At 37.0% G+C, this 17,242-nt stretch overlaps 1 protein-coding gene across 1 annotated transcript; it reads right to left on the reverse strand.

Moving 5' to 3' along the window:
* Positions 1 to 2,525: 2,525 nt before the first annotated feature.
* Positions 2,526 to 16,946, reverse strand: LOC109219435 (protein PHOSPHATE STARVATION RESPONSE 1-like). Its single transcript, XM_019383896.1, has 8 exons — positions 16,704 to 16,946; positions 6,814 to 7,565; positions 6,031 to 6,205; positions 5,869 to 5,945; positions 5,742 to 5,781; positions 5,338 to 5,395; positions 4,756 to 4,825; positions 2,526 to 3,012 (listed from the first exon to the last, which is right to left on the reverse strand). The coding sequence occupies exons 2-8, from the start codon at positions 7,429 to 7,431 to the stop codon at positions 2,650 to 2,652; spliced, it is 1,401 nt and encodes a 466-aa protein (XP_019239441.1). The 5' UTR covers positions 7,432 to 7,565; positions 16,704 to 16,946; the 3' UTR covers positions 2,526 to 2,649.
* Between the last annotated feature and the right edge of the window lie 296 nt (positions 16,947 to 17,242).

The raw sequence follows: 17,242 nt of genomic DNA on the forward strand, positions 1-17,242 counted from the left end.
TGGCAAGACATAGAAATTTTACCACTTCGGGTGGTTATAATTACTTACAAACTTTATTAGAGTTACAATCAAATTTTTTTGTCTTTTCTTGTATTTAAAATTAAATTATAGAATTTCAAGAATTTAAAAGAGAAAAATAAGGTAAAATACTTACCTTAAATCCAGAATTTATTCCTGAAGGATGTTCATGGAACAATGGACAATCATTATGCTCAATCCCAAAGCTTCTATCCAATTGGTTAGAGTCTCGTGCTGATAATGTGTTATATAATAATAAAAGAAGAAGAAGAAGAGTATACAGAGAATTACAATGGAATAGAACCCCTCTATTTATAGGGAAAAAGTGACTTAGCCACCAAGTAACAAACGCTAAGATCTCTCTAAAATATAGACATTCACCTTAAATAGAATTCTATTTTATAATAAATTCTTATTAAACATGGTCTAGTTTCTACTCGTTTAGTCCTAGAGTTCTTTTTTTTGGAAAACTACCAGCTATGTCCATTTATAAATAACTCATTACAAAAATTGGCCAATTCACAAAATATTACTTATATTAGCCAACTATTACTAATATTAGCCAATTAGCTATTTGTAGCAAAAAAGAAATTAAATTTTTGCTTTTTTTAGTGGGTATTATTAGAATAGATTGGGTACATCTTAAGGAGCTTGAATCTCAGTTTTGGGATGATTTGGTGAAGTTTTGAGGTCGTTTGAATTGAAAATTCGAAGAAAACATTGAACATGAAAAAAAATAATATGTGTATCACAATGTGTATCATTTGTGTATCACATATGTATCATATTTGTATCAATTGTGTATAATATGTATATCCATGTATATATGTGTGTGAGATACATGCGTGATACATGTTGATACATGTGTCGCAGAAGAATTTTTTGAACTCGTTTTGATTACGAATTTTGATACAAAACCGGTCCAAATCACCTCCAATCTTCCTCAAATTTTATATACTGACTTATCTATATGTTTTCAATGAATTTCAACTATACCCATTGAAAAAGTTCCTTTTTTGCTTAGATTTTTGAAATATTGTATATATTTTTTTTTTTGTATTTCATCACCTTATTTGCTACCTCATCTATGAAATTTCCTTTCCGTCTTGCATCTAATGTCGCTAATCATGCTTAAAATTATGGAAAGTGATTTTTGCATGTGCTTATTTGAGAGAAAGAACCTTATTTATTTGGTTTTTTAATTTTTATATATGCTTGGCTAGTTTTGGTAAGTCTATGACTAATGGCTAGAGGTTGGTAAGTTGAGACTTATTTGGGACATTTGTGTAAGTTTCCCATTTAATTACTATCTTACAAAAACTAGAGCCGTCAATATGCGCTTGGCTCGTTGGGCCAGCCTAGTCCAGCCTGTGATTTAGCAGGGTTGGGCTAGAATTTTTGGAGCCCATTTAAAAGCGAGGCTTTTAAGCCCGACCCGAGTAAGCCCGTGGCCCGTAAGGCTTGACTGAGGTTGGGATGGATCGGCCTGTGGGCCTAATAAAATGTTAATTTAAAACATATAAAAAATAAAAAGTATACTGCCTCTAGCGATGGAAAGTCAGAATTTGATCTTTACTTAGAGGAACCAAAACTTGATCTTGAGAAGTTTTAAGGGATGGATGTTGTCATGTATTGGAAGGACCATTCTAAAAAATATCCCGGTCTTTCAGTGATGGCGCGTGATGTACTTAGTATTCCTATTACCATTGTAGCATTGAAATCAACATTTAGCATTGGTGTGCGTGTTCTTACAAAGTACAGAAGTTGCATTTATTATGAAAATGTCCAGTCACTTGTTACTACTCCAAATTGGCTGCACAGCTTTTCCCAAACTCAAATGGTAATATTTTTTTATGTGAATTTGAATATTCTTTATAAAATTTATTATTTTTAATATTTAACTACTTAATATTGTATATGAATTGTAGAAGTAGATGAAAGTGAAGATGTTAAGACAACCTTGTCACAAGCGGAGTCAAATGTGTTTGATGAAGATGATGTGTTGGATATCCCATACGCGTCATGGGCGTTCTCTTGAATAGTTTGTTTTGAGTTTTGACTTTTATTGAATGAAATAGTCTTGTCTTTTACTTTTTTAGTGTTTATTGTGATATATTGGAACAATATAAAAATTTACTATTAAGTTTTGTAAAAAATTTCCAATAAGATATTTTGTAACTTTTAAATAATTATCTTTTCTAGGTCAAAACTTAAAGAAAAAATATAAAATTATATTTTAAAAAATAATGGGTCGGCCCATGAAGGCCTGCGGCCCACATAGGGTTGGGGTAGGCTGATCATTATAAGACCCATCAAAATGGTGGGCTAGCCGAGCCTAACCCGTCAGAGTTGCTAAAGCCCACGTGAGCTGGGTTGGGCTAGCCTGGCCCGGTCCATATTGACAGCTCTAGCAAAAGCTAATGGTCTTTCATGTATGTGAATCGAAACGATAACTCTAATAGATACTGAAAGTGGTTGCAGGCAAACAACTAATTGGAAATGCAAAGAGGTAGAAAGACTGGTTGGTTTATTAATCCAAAAATATTATTTTTTACAACATTGACACCACAATTCACATTACAGCTATCCTTGCTACAAAGTTACAACTACAAAGAGTCTGTCTCTCTAGGCTCATGAAGGTGACATTTCCTCGGATTTTGCACCATCTGCTGGAAGGGAACCTAAGCCTCTAACGTCCATATCATGATTCTCACAAGCTTTCCTTTTGGGCGACTTTCGTTCATTGTTCTTGGTAAGATCCTCCAGAGATCTTGAAGCATCACTTGAACCAAGTCCAACGCTGACATGATCCTGCTCGGGGGCGTCTGATTTATCTACAGGAGGGGAATGATTTATCTCTATGGATGGTGAAGGAGGTTCATCTGATTTTGATGATGACACATTTAGTTCTTTCCCCATGTTTTTCGTCTTCTCAAACATCATTTGAAGGTACTTCCCTTGTTCTTCAATCCGCAGCTGTAACTTCCTTTGGATCTGAGGAAAGAGGTATCTTATTAGAATGATCAATTATCCCATCAAATGCGAAATATTAAAGACAAACCGGTAATCAAGGTTTCTGCTCATTACAAATAAAATACGAAGTATTATTAACACATAACCTGACGTATCAAACACCATCTTGATCAGATGGCCAACAAAAGGGTACTTTTCGCTCAGGGAATTTTAATATAAAACTACGACAAACAATAAAGATACACCAGAAACTGATTCTCAAGAAACAGCAAGGGGAGAATGTAATCTTTAAACATTAGAAAAGGAAGTATAGAAAAGAAAGTAAGAGAAAGATATATATTACTTAACCTACGGGGCCACACTTTTTCGTTTTTTCTTTTGTTCTGTTTTTTATGCTTTAGCTCACATGTACAGTATTATCAGCACTCTCTTTGTGCTGTTCTATTAACACAATCATTACCTTTAAAAAAAAAAAATACTTGACACATTGCCAGACCTATCAAACACCATCTAGATGGTCTATAAAATGGAATTTTTTCCTAAAGAAGTTGTTTTTCACTCGGGAAGATTTACCATAAAACTTCTATTGGTATCGAGCATACAAATATCACTTTGCACTTCTAAAGCAGGATATTAGCTACGGAGGATTCAATCTACTGCAACATTATAACTCAAAATGACAAATTTATCATGAGTGACACACACCAAACTACTGAGAAACTAGGATATCTTGCATGGTTTCTGGAAGGAAATTTATCCAAGACGATGGCAATAAAAGCTGCAGGGATCCAAAATTTGAAAGAGGGAAACCCTGAAGATTGTCTGGTACCCAGATAAGACAAAGTATTAGAGATCGTTGTTTTTGGTACACAAATACGTTATTCACAATATATTCTACTTATTTTTATGCAATATTGAGGAGAAAGTGGTTATGTTTAAGAAGGAAACGTCAATCTAACTCTAAGCAATACAGAGCATTTTATCAAATAGACATCTCATATTTTAATAAGGTCAACCAAGCGCCCAATTGTTAAATTATATCCAAGCTTGTAATCCATATATTATCTACTTCCCAGTTCCCATATTATATAGAGCCCATTTGGGTTAGCTGATTAAAAGTAGTTGATAAGCATCAAATGTTGAAAAGCACGTTTCGGTGCTGAAAATAATTTGATAAATAAGTAGTTATATTTTTGGATAGAAGTACTGAAATTGATAATAAGTAGTTAGTGTGTTTGGTAAGAATGTGTTAATGAGCACTTTTTCTATTAAAAATCCTTAAAGTCATTTGCAAAAAATATAACTTTAAAAGTATTATTATATAAAAGAAGGAATTACCAAAATAGAATAGCAATATAGTTAAAAACTATGTTTCAGAAAGAGAATTTCGGAGATTACAAAAGACAGTAGGGATAAAATCGTAAAAGGCTTGGTCAAAGTTGGGGGTGATCAACTTATGGCTTTTGGCTGATTTTAGCGTAGAAGCACTTTTGATGTTTACCACACGTGCAGATAAGCCAAAAAGTGCTTATAAGCCCGTTTAACCCGCTTATAAGCTTAGCCAAACAACCTCTATGCTTGTACTTGTTCTTATCAAAATATAAGATGATCCGCTAAGAAGTATCTGCCAATATGCTAATACATCTGCCCCTCTCCTCATGTTCAGGAGACTTGTCTTCTCAATTGACAAGAAAATCAGGTGCAATACATGCAAGAAAGATTAGATGCAACGAATACTGCTGGAGTCTTTAATCATTCACATACCTCAAGTTGTTCATGAAGCTGCTTCTGCACTTCCATCTGCATTTTCAATGCTTCTGTTATCCCCATAGTCCTGTAATCAGATTCCACACTTAAGATTTAACAATTGGTTGCAAATTTCAACAGAAAAAAGAAAGTGCTCTCTCCAAGGAATTTTTGAATTTGCAAGCTGAGTGAGATTTGAAATACTGCTCTGACGAAGTCTTCCTATGTTGCACAAATTAGTCCTTATATTTGTGTTGAATGACAGGGGCATGCACAAACTTCCATATAATACCAAAGTTGTAAAAGATACCTTCACCTATACTCTAGGACTTAGTTCTTCTTATAAACAATTTGTCAACATTATAATATTGCTCCTCAGCTTCGTGACTAGTTAGTAGTCATACTAAGTCAACTAAATATGGATAGAGGGATAGGCGTCTGTGCAGCTAAAATGACATGTCTTAACAAAGATATTCACTGCAAATGACATAGAGGAAATTCTTGGGTATAACATCATGCTTCTCGCAGAAAAATAAGCAGTTATCCAAGATTGGTGATGCATTAGTAATATGTTTCAATATAAGCAGAGAAATGACTTACGTTTTTAAGTCCAGAGATGGCATCTCTGTGACGATAGTTGGCTTCTTTTCTGAAATTCCTGTAATGAGCAGAGGATAGTCCATTCCTCAATTTCAATATTATTGTCTCGGAAACAATGAAAATATCTACTCAGCATCAGCAAAGGTAACTTAGTCTCTCCAACATTAATTCACATTCACGCATTTCATTGACTCAAGGAGAAGGAATGGTGGGCAGGAAATACTAGCACAACTAATTTTATTACAAAGAAATATCTTGTAGAATGACATGAGAATGTAGCTGAAGTATGATAATTCGTTCTCAATGCCCAAGGAAAGATATTCCGAGAGAATAAGTAGAATATGGTGCAACAAATGCCTGATCTATGCAAAAGTTTATAAAGTAATCAATGAGGCAACTTCTACCTTCAGAGGGATCTGGTTTGTATCTGGCAGTCCTATATTTCTGAAATTCAAACAAATGTATAAAGTGAATAATTTCGTCACCTGATACTGCAGCAGGAAAAAAGTCAGTGAAGAGGTTTAATTATACCTGCAAGTGGCTTTTAACATGATAGATGGTTAAGCTTTCCACGTTCATGAGCTTCAAAACACCCTTCGGAGTAGCTTCTGCAAAGTAAGATTGTGAGTAAGATACAGTAAAGTCATCCGAACCCTTAAAAGATCATATCTTCAAAATGAAGAGGCTACACACTTTCGCTGCCACCAAGCTTATTGACAGCTTCTACAAAGACTTCATGAAGCTCTGGGGTCCACCGCATTCGAGGCTTAGATGTGGAAGATGATGGGCTGCCAACTGGGCAGCTTTGCCCCGAAGAAGCAGGAGCAGGAGGAGGAAGTTGCGGCTGTTTTGCAGGGATCTCAGACAGCTGACATGAGCATTAGAAACTTATGTTAACTAAGAACATGAAGAAAAAAATAAACTAGTATCATCAAATCCGAAATGATTCTTAGCATAATGCGCTTGGAAAGAAACACTAGACGAGCTTAAAGAAAGTGAAATGCACATTTTTCTTGCTTTGGAGTCTAAAGCATATTCTGTTTAACAATAACTCAGCATTTCAATATACAAAGGAAGTTTAAATTTAAGAGCAAAGGTTATGTTGGTGAGGCCAAAATCCATGAAAAAACTTTCACCTTTGTGCCTCGTTGAAAGTGAATGTCAAAACAGCTTGTACAGAATTTAACAAAACAAATAAAACAGGGAAATCAAATGGAGAAAGAGCTCATATGACAAGATTAAGAATGTAGCGCAACGAAAAATATGAAGTCCTTACTTAGAACTATATATTGATGTGTTCTACCTTTTTTAACAAAGATATATGGATGTATTCTACTTCTCGCAGCTTGGCGTAAACTGGATGATATTCTGGAGTTAAACAAGATGTTAGAATTTATTAGCTCTCTCCTTTTAGTTTCCCTTCCATTCTCTTCCTTTCCCTAGATTCCTTAAATAGGTAAAGCATAACGAACAAACCTTAGGTTCAGGATCTGAAAAATTGACATCTACTAGGATATCACTCCAGCTTGATCCAAGAGTGTCATCATCGTTAATTAGCTGATCAGCCCAGTCCTGCCAATCAGATCTCTTAACACCATCATCGGATGCCATGACGCTGGCAAGGCTTTCCACTTGGCCATTTTGAACAGGAACATTTGTAGGAAAAGCAAGAAACTCATGAAAGGAATTCTGTTTGTGGTTCTCCAAGGGGTCGGTATTCAACGAGGTAGAATGTAAACTTAAGTGTGTAGCTTGGCTGGGTGACATAGAAGCCCCACTTGAGATAAATGGATAGTAACGTGGCCGAGTTTCTTGAGGAGAGGAAGGTAAAAAGTGAAAATCTCTGTGGGGTCCAGAAGTAGACGACAATAGGTGCCCAACTGTTCCACTCTTAGATGTCGATGAAATTGCCCGTGGAGAAATGAAGCTTGTAGTTAGCTCCTTCTCCGAGATAACATGAAGAGAATCTGGCAATTTGGGAAATCTCTCCTCCAATTTGGATAAACTGGGTAAAGACGTTGGCGTAGCTCCAGAGACACCCATGCTACTGTGCTGTGCTTCACTAGATCTCGGCATATATAATGCAGGCCGCATGTTGATATTTGTCCATAAAGTGAACGAACGAAACTGACTTTATACTAATACCTCAGTTTCCGAAATTTCTCTGCTGCCCAGTCAATAAAACGATTTTGAAAATGATGGCTCTCAAGCCTCTACACCCTGTGCATCTGTGGAAAGAAATAACTAAGTTCAAATCAAAACAATTGGAGCAGAGCTGCATATGCGCTAGATAAAATTGAGAACCAAAAGCTTTAAATTTGTTATGTCATTCCATATATATTTGACACAGTTCGACTTTTGAGGACAAATTTCGAGATTGACAATGATATGTCTGATCAATCAACAATGATACTATTTCAAAACATTTTGTCTGTAATCATTATGTGGAGCAGTATATTACATATAGTTTGTAATCTTTCATGCAGCACTTTACTTTGAGAATTTAGTCGACTTGATTCCAGAAAGAAAATAGTATCAAATAAATTAAATGAATGTTAAAAAAAATTAACAGTTAGAGAAGTTGAAATGCTCATCATCAGTGGAGAATAAAACATCATATTAAGAGTTTTCAGGTGTTTTGAACAAACCTCAGCATTTGACTTTACTTGACCAAAAATTTGGCATTTAGGCGTTGTCCTATAATGACACAACACTTTAAAAGCAGCAAGAATTTCTAGGGTTGTCATGGAAAGCATAAGGATTTTTAGACGTTACATTAGAAAAGACAACTTAGCAATGTATATTATACAACATGAATTTTTTATGACAAATACTCATAAATCATGAAGAAGATACACATCAAATGAAGATACAAGAAACAAAGTCTTCAAAGGCATCACAATGATGTGGAATAAAATTAGACTTGAAGCGCCATGGTGAAAAGGTCAATCACCTACCCAACCAGCAAAATTAAACGAAGAAGAATCAGTATGCAACATCACAACACTAAATTCCTTCAGAAATAATAGGATCTACTAGAACATTTTTACAATGACATGAGCACGCAATTCAAAGAAGTTAATGTCTCACAGATAATGATAAATTTACACAGAATCTTCAAGCTATCATCATATGCATCCAACAAAATCAAATCTATACAACAACAAAAAACACAGTGGAATCCCACAAATGGCATCCGGGGACGGTAGTGTTTACGCAGACCTTACCCCTACCCCGGGAAGGTAAAAAGGTTGTTTTCGATAGACCCTCCGCTCATAACAAATCTATAGAAACTAGTAAAATGCAATATATACCAGAGCAAGGTTAGAGCATAATTCTATTGTTTCCCCATTACTGTTTAGAGGGAAGCATTTGGCACTAAATTTTAGTTCCTCTAAGGCTCATGCTTTCTCCATTGATTCACTAACTGAATATAATCTAAATACCTCCTACTTTGCTGATTATTTCAGTGTTAATTCAAAACCATACAAGCCTTAATATCAGCAATTATGAGATAAAGAAACACAAATTTGTCTGACGTCAATCTGACCCGCGACCAGTAGTTTCTTTTTTCCAATAACTCTGTTAGCAGTACTTTTAAGCACAAAACTGACATGATGTAACATATGACGGTTCAAAGGCCTCTGACCTTTGAAAACACCCAAAACTTAAGCCAAAAAATTATGCATTGGAAAAGTATATAAGAATTCTTTGGTGATATTTTAAATTCTATTTATAAATGTTGCACCAAGTTGGTGTTGACACTTACAAGTATACTTTAAGTCTCCCAAAAATTAGCCAATCATCAATGCTAGAGGGTGTAGATTTTGAGAAGAAGAAAAGGCTTCTTGTATTTCTGTGTGTCTTTACATCCCATGAGCAAGGGAATTTATACAAAGCTCCTAATGCTAATTAAGGAAATAAAATAAATCTATACAATCAATCCAACTATAAAATCAAATAACAATAACAACAACATACCCAGTATAATTCCGCCGGTGGGGTCTGAGGAGGGTAATGTGTACGCATACCTTACCCCTACTTGGGGAGGTATAGAGGCTGTTTCCGATAGACACTCGGCTCAAGAGAAGTGGAAAGGAAGAAGGGAAGAAGAAGAAGAAGAAGAAAGAAGGGAGAGAAAGACAGATGAGGGAGATAAAAGACGATAAGGAAAAAGAGGAGAAAAAGTAGCATCAGATAGTAACAATCAGGGAGCAACAATTTCCAATAAAAGGGAGAAAGAGTAGCATCAAATAATAATAATTAGGGAGCAACAATTTCCAGTAGCAATTTACAAAAACACTGGACTTGTTTGCTAAGTACCAGATATAATAACAAACTAAAAGGATGTAACATTCAACCAACAAGAAGAATAATACTAGTACTATTGTTAACCTAGGAGAAACTCAAACTACCTGTCAACCCACCACCTTCCTATCGCTGGTCATGTCCTCGATTAGGTGAAGCGCCGACATGTCCTGTCTAATCACCTCTCCTAATACTTCTTTGGCCTACCCCTGCCCTTCCTCAAGCCCGTCATGGTAAACCTCTCACACCTCCTAACCGGGGCATCTATGTCTCTCCTTCTCACATGCCCAAACCATCGCAACCTCGATTCCCGCAACTTGGCTTCCACTGATGCCACTCCCACCTTGTCCCTAATAACTTCATTCCTGATCTTGTCTTTCCTGGTATGTCCACACATCCATCTCAACATCCTCATTTCGGCCATGCTCATCTTCTGGACATGGGACTTCTTGACGGGCCAACACTCTGCTCCATACAACATAACCGGTCTAACCACCACCCTGTAGAATTTACCCTAAAGTCTAGGCGGCACATTCTTATCGCATAAAACCCCCGAAGCTAGCCTCCATCTCATCCAACCCGCTCCAATGCGATGAGTAACATCATCATCAATCTCCCCGTTGCCTTGGATTATAGACGAAAGATACTTGGAACTATCTCTTGTGGGAATGACTTAGTATCAATCTTTACTTCCACTTCTTCTTCATGCCTCTCATCAAACGGAATCATCAAACTCCCCCTCCAATCGCTGGGCATTTTCTTTGTCTTGAAAATGACGTTAAACAGGCTAGTAAGCCACTCCAGGCCTACCCTACCCGCTACTTTCCAAAATTCTACCGGGATCTTATCAGGCCCAGCCACCTTACCCTTGCTCATCTTCCGTACTGCCACATCAACCTCCTCACACTTAATACGCCTACAAAATCCAAAATCTCTCCGACTCTCTGAGTTCTCCAACTCACCTAGCACGATGCTCTTAACCCCTTCCTCGTTTAAGAGTGTGTGGAAGTACTCCTGCCATCTACGCCTGATACACGCCTCTTCCACTAATATCTTACCATCAAATCAAATCAAATCTCCTAAATATATCAAATCAAATCAAATAAAATCAGATTTCCTAAATATATCAAATCTCCTGAAATCATGCTACTCCTAAATCAAATCTCCTCGAATCATGATAATCAACACTCTCCCTCAAGTTGGTGCAAAGATGTTGTACATGCCCAACTTGCAACTCAAAGTATGAAAAGTTCGCTTGTTGAGACATTTGGTAAACACATCAGCTAGCTGTTTTTCCGATGGCACATGAAACAAACTCAAGACACCAGTTGTAACTTTTTCTTTGATGAAGTGTCGATCAATTTCCACATGCTTTGTTCAATCATGCTGGACTGAATTATGAGCTATACTGATGGCAGCCTTATTCTTACAGTACAAGGAAAGTTTTCCTTTTTCAGACAGTCTTAATTCCCGTAGTAGCTTTTGTAGCCAAAGCAGTTCGCAAACACTCTGGGCCATAGCTCTATATTCTGCCTCCGCACTTGATCTAGCAACTACACTTTGCTTCTTGCTTCTCCAAGTAACCAAGTTTCCTCCAACGAGCGTACAGTAACCGGATGTTGATCTTCTGTCATCTAGAGATCAAGCTCAATCCGCATCTGTAAAGGCTTCTATTTGGAGGTGATCATGTTTGGAGCCGCAAAATGTGAAAGACAGCTTGCATATGAGGATCTCAGGGATCATGCATGAACTGACTCACCAGGCTAACTGAATAGGCTATGTCTGGTCTAGTGTGAGAGAGATAAATGAGTCTTCCAACCAGCCTCTGATATCTCTCCTTATCAACTGATTCTCCAACTCCGCTTTGTAACTTGTGATTGCTTTCAATGGGCGATTCTGCGGGTCTGCAACCTGTCATACCGGTTTCTTTCAAGAGATCCAGAATATACTTCCTTTGATAAATAAAGATTCCTCTTTTGGATTTAGCAACCTCAATTCCCAAGAAGTACTGCAATTTTCCTAGATCTTTGATCTCAAATTCATGTGCCAACAACTTCTTCAATTGGGACATCTCCTCTTTGTCATCTTCTGTCATTACTATTTCATCAACATAAACTATGAGAAAAGTGAGTTTACCCGTTTGATGTCTTATGAAGAGGGTGTAATCAACATTGCTTTGTTGGAAACCGAAGGAGATCATTGCTTTGCTGAATCTGTCAAACCAAGCTCCGGGGGATTGCTTCAGTCCATATAAGGCTTTCTTCAATGCACATACATTTCCTTGACTTTGTGCAGTATCAAATCCAGGAGGAATCTCCATATACACCTCTTCTTCTAGGTCACCATGAAGAAATGCATTTCTCACATCAAACTGTTGCAAGTCCCAATCAAGATTAGCTGCACAAGATAAAAGAATTCTAACAGTGTTCATCTTAGCAACAGGAGCAAGCGTCTCTTGATAATCTACTCCATAAGTCTGAGTGAATCCCTTAGCCATCAATCTTGCTTTGAATCTTTCAATTGAGCCATCAGCTTTGTGCTTCACAGTGAAGACCCATTTGCAGCCAACCAACTTCTTGTCTGGTGCTGAAGTGACAATTTCCCAAGTCTCATTTTTTGACAAGGCCTTCATTTCTTCAATCATAGCTTTCTTCCATTTAGGATCTGCAAAAGCTTCCCTTCAATTCTGGGGAATAGACACAGAAGAAATAAACAAGGCAAAGGCTTTATAGGAGGGAGACAAAGAATTATAGGAGACAAAATTAGATAAAAGGTGTTTGGTGGTGCAAGATCTGACTCCTTTTCTGTGACCAATAGGTTTATCTAACTCATTAGGAAATGTAGATAACTCACCAGTGGAACAAGGTTCAGCTTCGGTAGATTGCATGATGGCTTCTTCTGCTATATTTTTCCTTGAGTAAGTTTTCAAATCAGGTCTACCAAATGCCCAATAGTCTCCCCTTGAATTCTTTCTCCGATTTCACTTTTCCCTGTGACAATGTCATCAAGAGGTCCAGTAATGTAATTAGGTAGAATCACCTCTACCTCCTTACTGCTCTCCCCCTGAAGAGATGATGAGATAATACTGAAATAAGGCTCAGATTCTCGAAAGGTAACATCAATGCTAACAAAAGATCTTCTAGAGGGAGGATGATAACATTTGTAACCTTTCTGTGTCGGAGAATACCCAATGAAAACACACTTTATAGCTATGGGATCAAGTTTCCCAGAATTTCTAGTGTGGACAAAGCAAACACACCCAAACACCTTTGGAGGAACAACATATTCATTCTTGCCCTTTAAAGTTTCCAGAGGACTTTGAAAATTGAGGGGTTTAAGTAGCATTCTGTTGATAAGATATGAATAGCGGCACCCCAGTAAGGTTTTGGTATATGTATGGTGAACATAAAGATCTTGCTACTTCTAACAGATGCCTATTTTTTCTTTCAGTGACCCCATTTTGTGCACTAATGTAAGGACAACTAGTCTGATGGACTATCCTACTGGACTCCAAATAAGCACTAAATCTTCTATCCGTGTATTCGCTGCCATTGTCAGTTCTCAAGATTTTTATTTTGGCATCAAACCGAGTACAAATCATCTTATGAAATGACTGAAAACAAGAGAAAACTTCATTTTTGGCTTTTAACAAATATACCCAAGTCATCCTAGTGCAGCAACCAATGAAAGTAACAAACCATCGACTACCAGACAAAGAAACAGTTTGGGTAGGACCCCATACATCAGAATGAATAGTCATAAACGGAGTTGTGCTTCTATTATCACTCACAGGATAAGAGTTTCTAGTATGCTTGGCATATTCACACGCATCACAGAACAAAGATTCAAATCCAGACCTTGAAAACAAATCGGGATATAACTTCTTCAAAACAAAGAATGATAGGTGTCCTAACCGTCTATGCCGTTGTATTATTTCTAGGTTGACATCCTTACTTTCCCCAAAAAAGGCTTGACCAGAGTTTTGAATCCCATATAATATATACAAGTCATCACGCAATCTACCACTGCCAATTTTTTTCCCTGTTTGAAGATCCTGAAAAATACAATGATCGGGAAAGAACTAGATTTTACAGTTTAGAGCTTTAGTGATGGCACTAATAGATAAAAGATTGACAGGGAACTCAGGGACATGGAGCACGGATGATAGTTTAATATTAGGGGTACAAATGACAGAACCTGCTCCCGAGATAGGTGTTAAAATACCATTAGCTATTTTAACATTATCTCCTTCGGGACACGGAGAATAATTTTGAATGCCCTTTAGAAAAGCCTGTCATGTGTCTATTTGCACCAGAATCGACAATCCAAGAATTAAGGTGAGCAGCAAAGGCAGTACCTGATTGCACATGATTGGATGTGGTAACATTAGCGGAGTCAAGTTTGGCTAGGATGCGACGGAGAAGCTGAAAGACAAGATTTCTCCAGAAATCGTCTCATAGAATGTCTCCATATTTCAGCCCAATCAGAAGGAAATCAGAAGGCGTTTGTGTTGCGAACAGCCAACAAGAGAGAGAAAACTCGACCTCTTTGATAAAAACGGAACCCTAGTGCTGCGAGGGAGATAACTCACCTCAAAAAGGCAGCAATGGCTTTGATACCATGTAGATTTTGAGAAGAAGAAAAGGCTTCTTGTATTTTTGTGTGTCTTTACATCCCATGAGCAAGGGAATTTATATAAAGCTCCTAATGTTAATTAAAGAAATAAAATAAATCTATACAGTCAATCCAACTATTAAATCAAATCAGAATAAAATCAGATCTCCTAAATATAATCAAATCTTTTGAAATCATGCTACTCCTAAATCAAGTCTCCTTGAATCATGCTAATCAACAGAGGGTAATTCATGTTTACATCATAAATACAATATAAGCAAAAGAGAACAATTAGCATGCCAATGAACTTTCAACCCCCTCAAAAGTTCTTCTATGTCTTTCTCTTTATAAGCCAAATAACATGAAAGGCTCCCGTTTTCCATAAACTCTGACTGCTACCTCCCAGCCTTTGTTTCCGCCAACTATTCATCATCTTTCCATTATTCTGGGATGGACCAACTCAACATTAAACACGAAGTACACCAATGCACATGACTCCGAAGTGAAGCTATAATGTAGCAAAAGGTGGTCAGTGTCCTTTCCCCGTTGCTTGCAGAAGCAACAGCATCTGATGGTTATATATCTTCTTATTCGTAAGTTGTCTGCCACTGGAATAGCATCCCACAGACCTACAGTACAATCCACGTAAAATTTGCCCACCTTTACTTGTGCTCTAAATTTCCATAATGATCTCCATGTGAGTCTTGATTCACTTTCAATGAACAAATGACTATAAAATGACCTGACCATCAAGCATTTTGTCAATGATCTTTCCTCATCAATTTATCATCCTTCCGTAATTGCTTGTGACTATATAGCCAATGCTTCCATTTATTTGTATTCTTGTTACTCAGAGATTATAAAGACTATAGCTGCATTTACTTAGAATATTGTCATGCTCAAGAAGATTATCTAGACTTGCTATGTTAACCTAGTCTGCTCCCTTCAAATTCTATAAAATGACAAAACTTGCATAATGCCAACTTTACATCCAAGTAGCTATTGGGATCTTGATTGAACACAGAAACATAACATTCTATCAAGAGGTGTGTTCTTGTCTGTCGCCGGTGTATTCAGTTAGACCGTAAGACATTTAGCTTCATTAAACCATGTGGGGCATACAGTGGTTTCCTATGATCTACGTGTAGTGGGGTTATATTCTCTTTCATGGATCCCTCGACTGTTCTCCAGCGATATTGAAGATTTGAAGTGCTATGTTTCATTGATATGTTTGTAGAGTAGGATGAATACTGCCTTCAATTTCTACTGTTCTGCTAAAGAGCTTGACATACGATATTGTGATAAAATATTTATCTGACAATGATAAGCCACATTCTTTACCCGATAACATGAATTTGTGCCTATTATGATTTTGACATCTGAATGGAAGATCTTTGATAATTAAGAGAGAGCAGGTTTGACATACACAACACTAGGAAGCTTGATGCAGAATGACTGTAGGTATATGAAACACTGACCATGAGCAGCAGAAGAATAGAAAATTGCCACTGACTTGTAAGTAAAATTGTGAAAAATAATGCAGTGGAGAAGGTTTGAAGGTCAAAGAATTCAAAGTAATTGTTGCTTCAAGGATCACATAGAAAAAACTCCTTAAGCTGCATTAAGCACCAACAAAGAAACCAATACATTTTCAGATCAAAGTAGGACACCAATAAAGAATCTTCTCTCGTTTTTAAAGAACATTACATGAATAGACTCCTACTTAGGAACTAACCAATTCTTGAATCTTAAGACAAGCAAGGTAGCTAAAGCTGATAAGCATTAACAGCTGCTGCTTAATTGATGAGACGACTCTAACATCAATAGCTGCAAAACACAAGTATAGAAGTACAACCAAAATGCCAAGCAAGACATCCAGTGACCAGCCCAAAAATTCAATGGCCACAACTCAACCATAGCCAACTCCACCTTCCAATTTCATTTCATTAATTACACCCACCCATCACACAAAAAATACCACTTCCTCTTCTAACAAAACACCAGTTCCAATGAAGTAGGGCCCACACACCAATTATAACAACAATCTCCTAAACAAGAAAAAGGGCAGCCCGCTCGGTGTACTAAGCTCCAGCCATGGGCAGGATCCGGGGAAGGGCCGGATCACAAGAGTATATTGAACGCGGTGCATTTATGCAAGAGGCTGTTTCAACGACTCCTAAACAAAAAGGAGAAAAAAAAAAGGAAAAGTAGGAACCACAGAATTGTTCTACAAGAGTTTCCAAGAATGAAGAAAGCAATTAAATCAAATCTTTAGAAAATAAAGATTAAGAAATGAAAAAGGAGCAACATTTCAAAGAATTAGCAACAAGACAGTTCAAAGAAAGCAAAATACTCAAACAAGAACATGGTCAAATCCAATAAAATAGCTAAAGAATCAAAGAGGGAGGGTAAAGCAAGAATTACGCATGGGATAAGAACTGAACCTTAAGAAGCTGAAGAATCTGACTAAAAACTCTGTGGGCTGTCGAATCCAAAACTGGCAGATGAACAGAGAGAGGGAAAAAAAAGAAGAAGGGATCTTTGGGCTAAAAAATATGTGGGCAAATTAGTTTCTTGACGTTATTATCCAATAAAAAGATTTAGAGTGATTGATTTGGACAATGATTATTGGCCTAGTAGCTCCTACTTTTGTTTTTGTCTTGTCTCTTTCTGACTCTTTACCCTTATGTTGGGACGTCCAATAATTTGCGTGTGGCAAATTGTGTAAGCCACTTGGGTTGGTTGTATCAACGAACGAAAACTGATGATGTTATTGTTTTGGTGAGTTATTGAGAGTTGTGAATAAAATATTGGTTGTTTTGATGTGTCACTCCCTTGTCTTGTGAGGCCCCAATTAAAGCGCCCATTATTATACCCTCCCCGTTCTATTTTAGGTCACTATTTTTCTTTCAATATGATATTTTTTTTTATATTTACAAATAATTTAAATTTAAATTGTTGACACCCAGGAAGTTTGGGATTT

The sequence above is a fragment of the Nicotiana attenuata genome, unplaced genomic scaffold (assembly GCF_001879085.1).
Source record: "Nicotiana attenuata strain UT unplaced genomic scaffold, NIATTr2, whole genome shotgun sequence".
Taxonomy (NCBI): Eukaryota; Viridiplantae; Streptophyta; class Magnoliopsida; order Solanales; family Solanaceae; genus Nicotiana; species Nicotiana attenuata.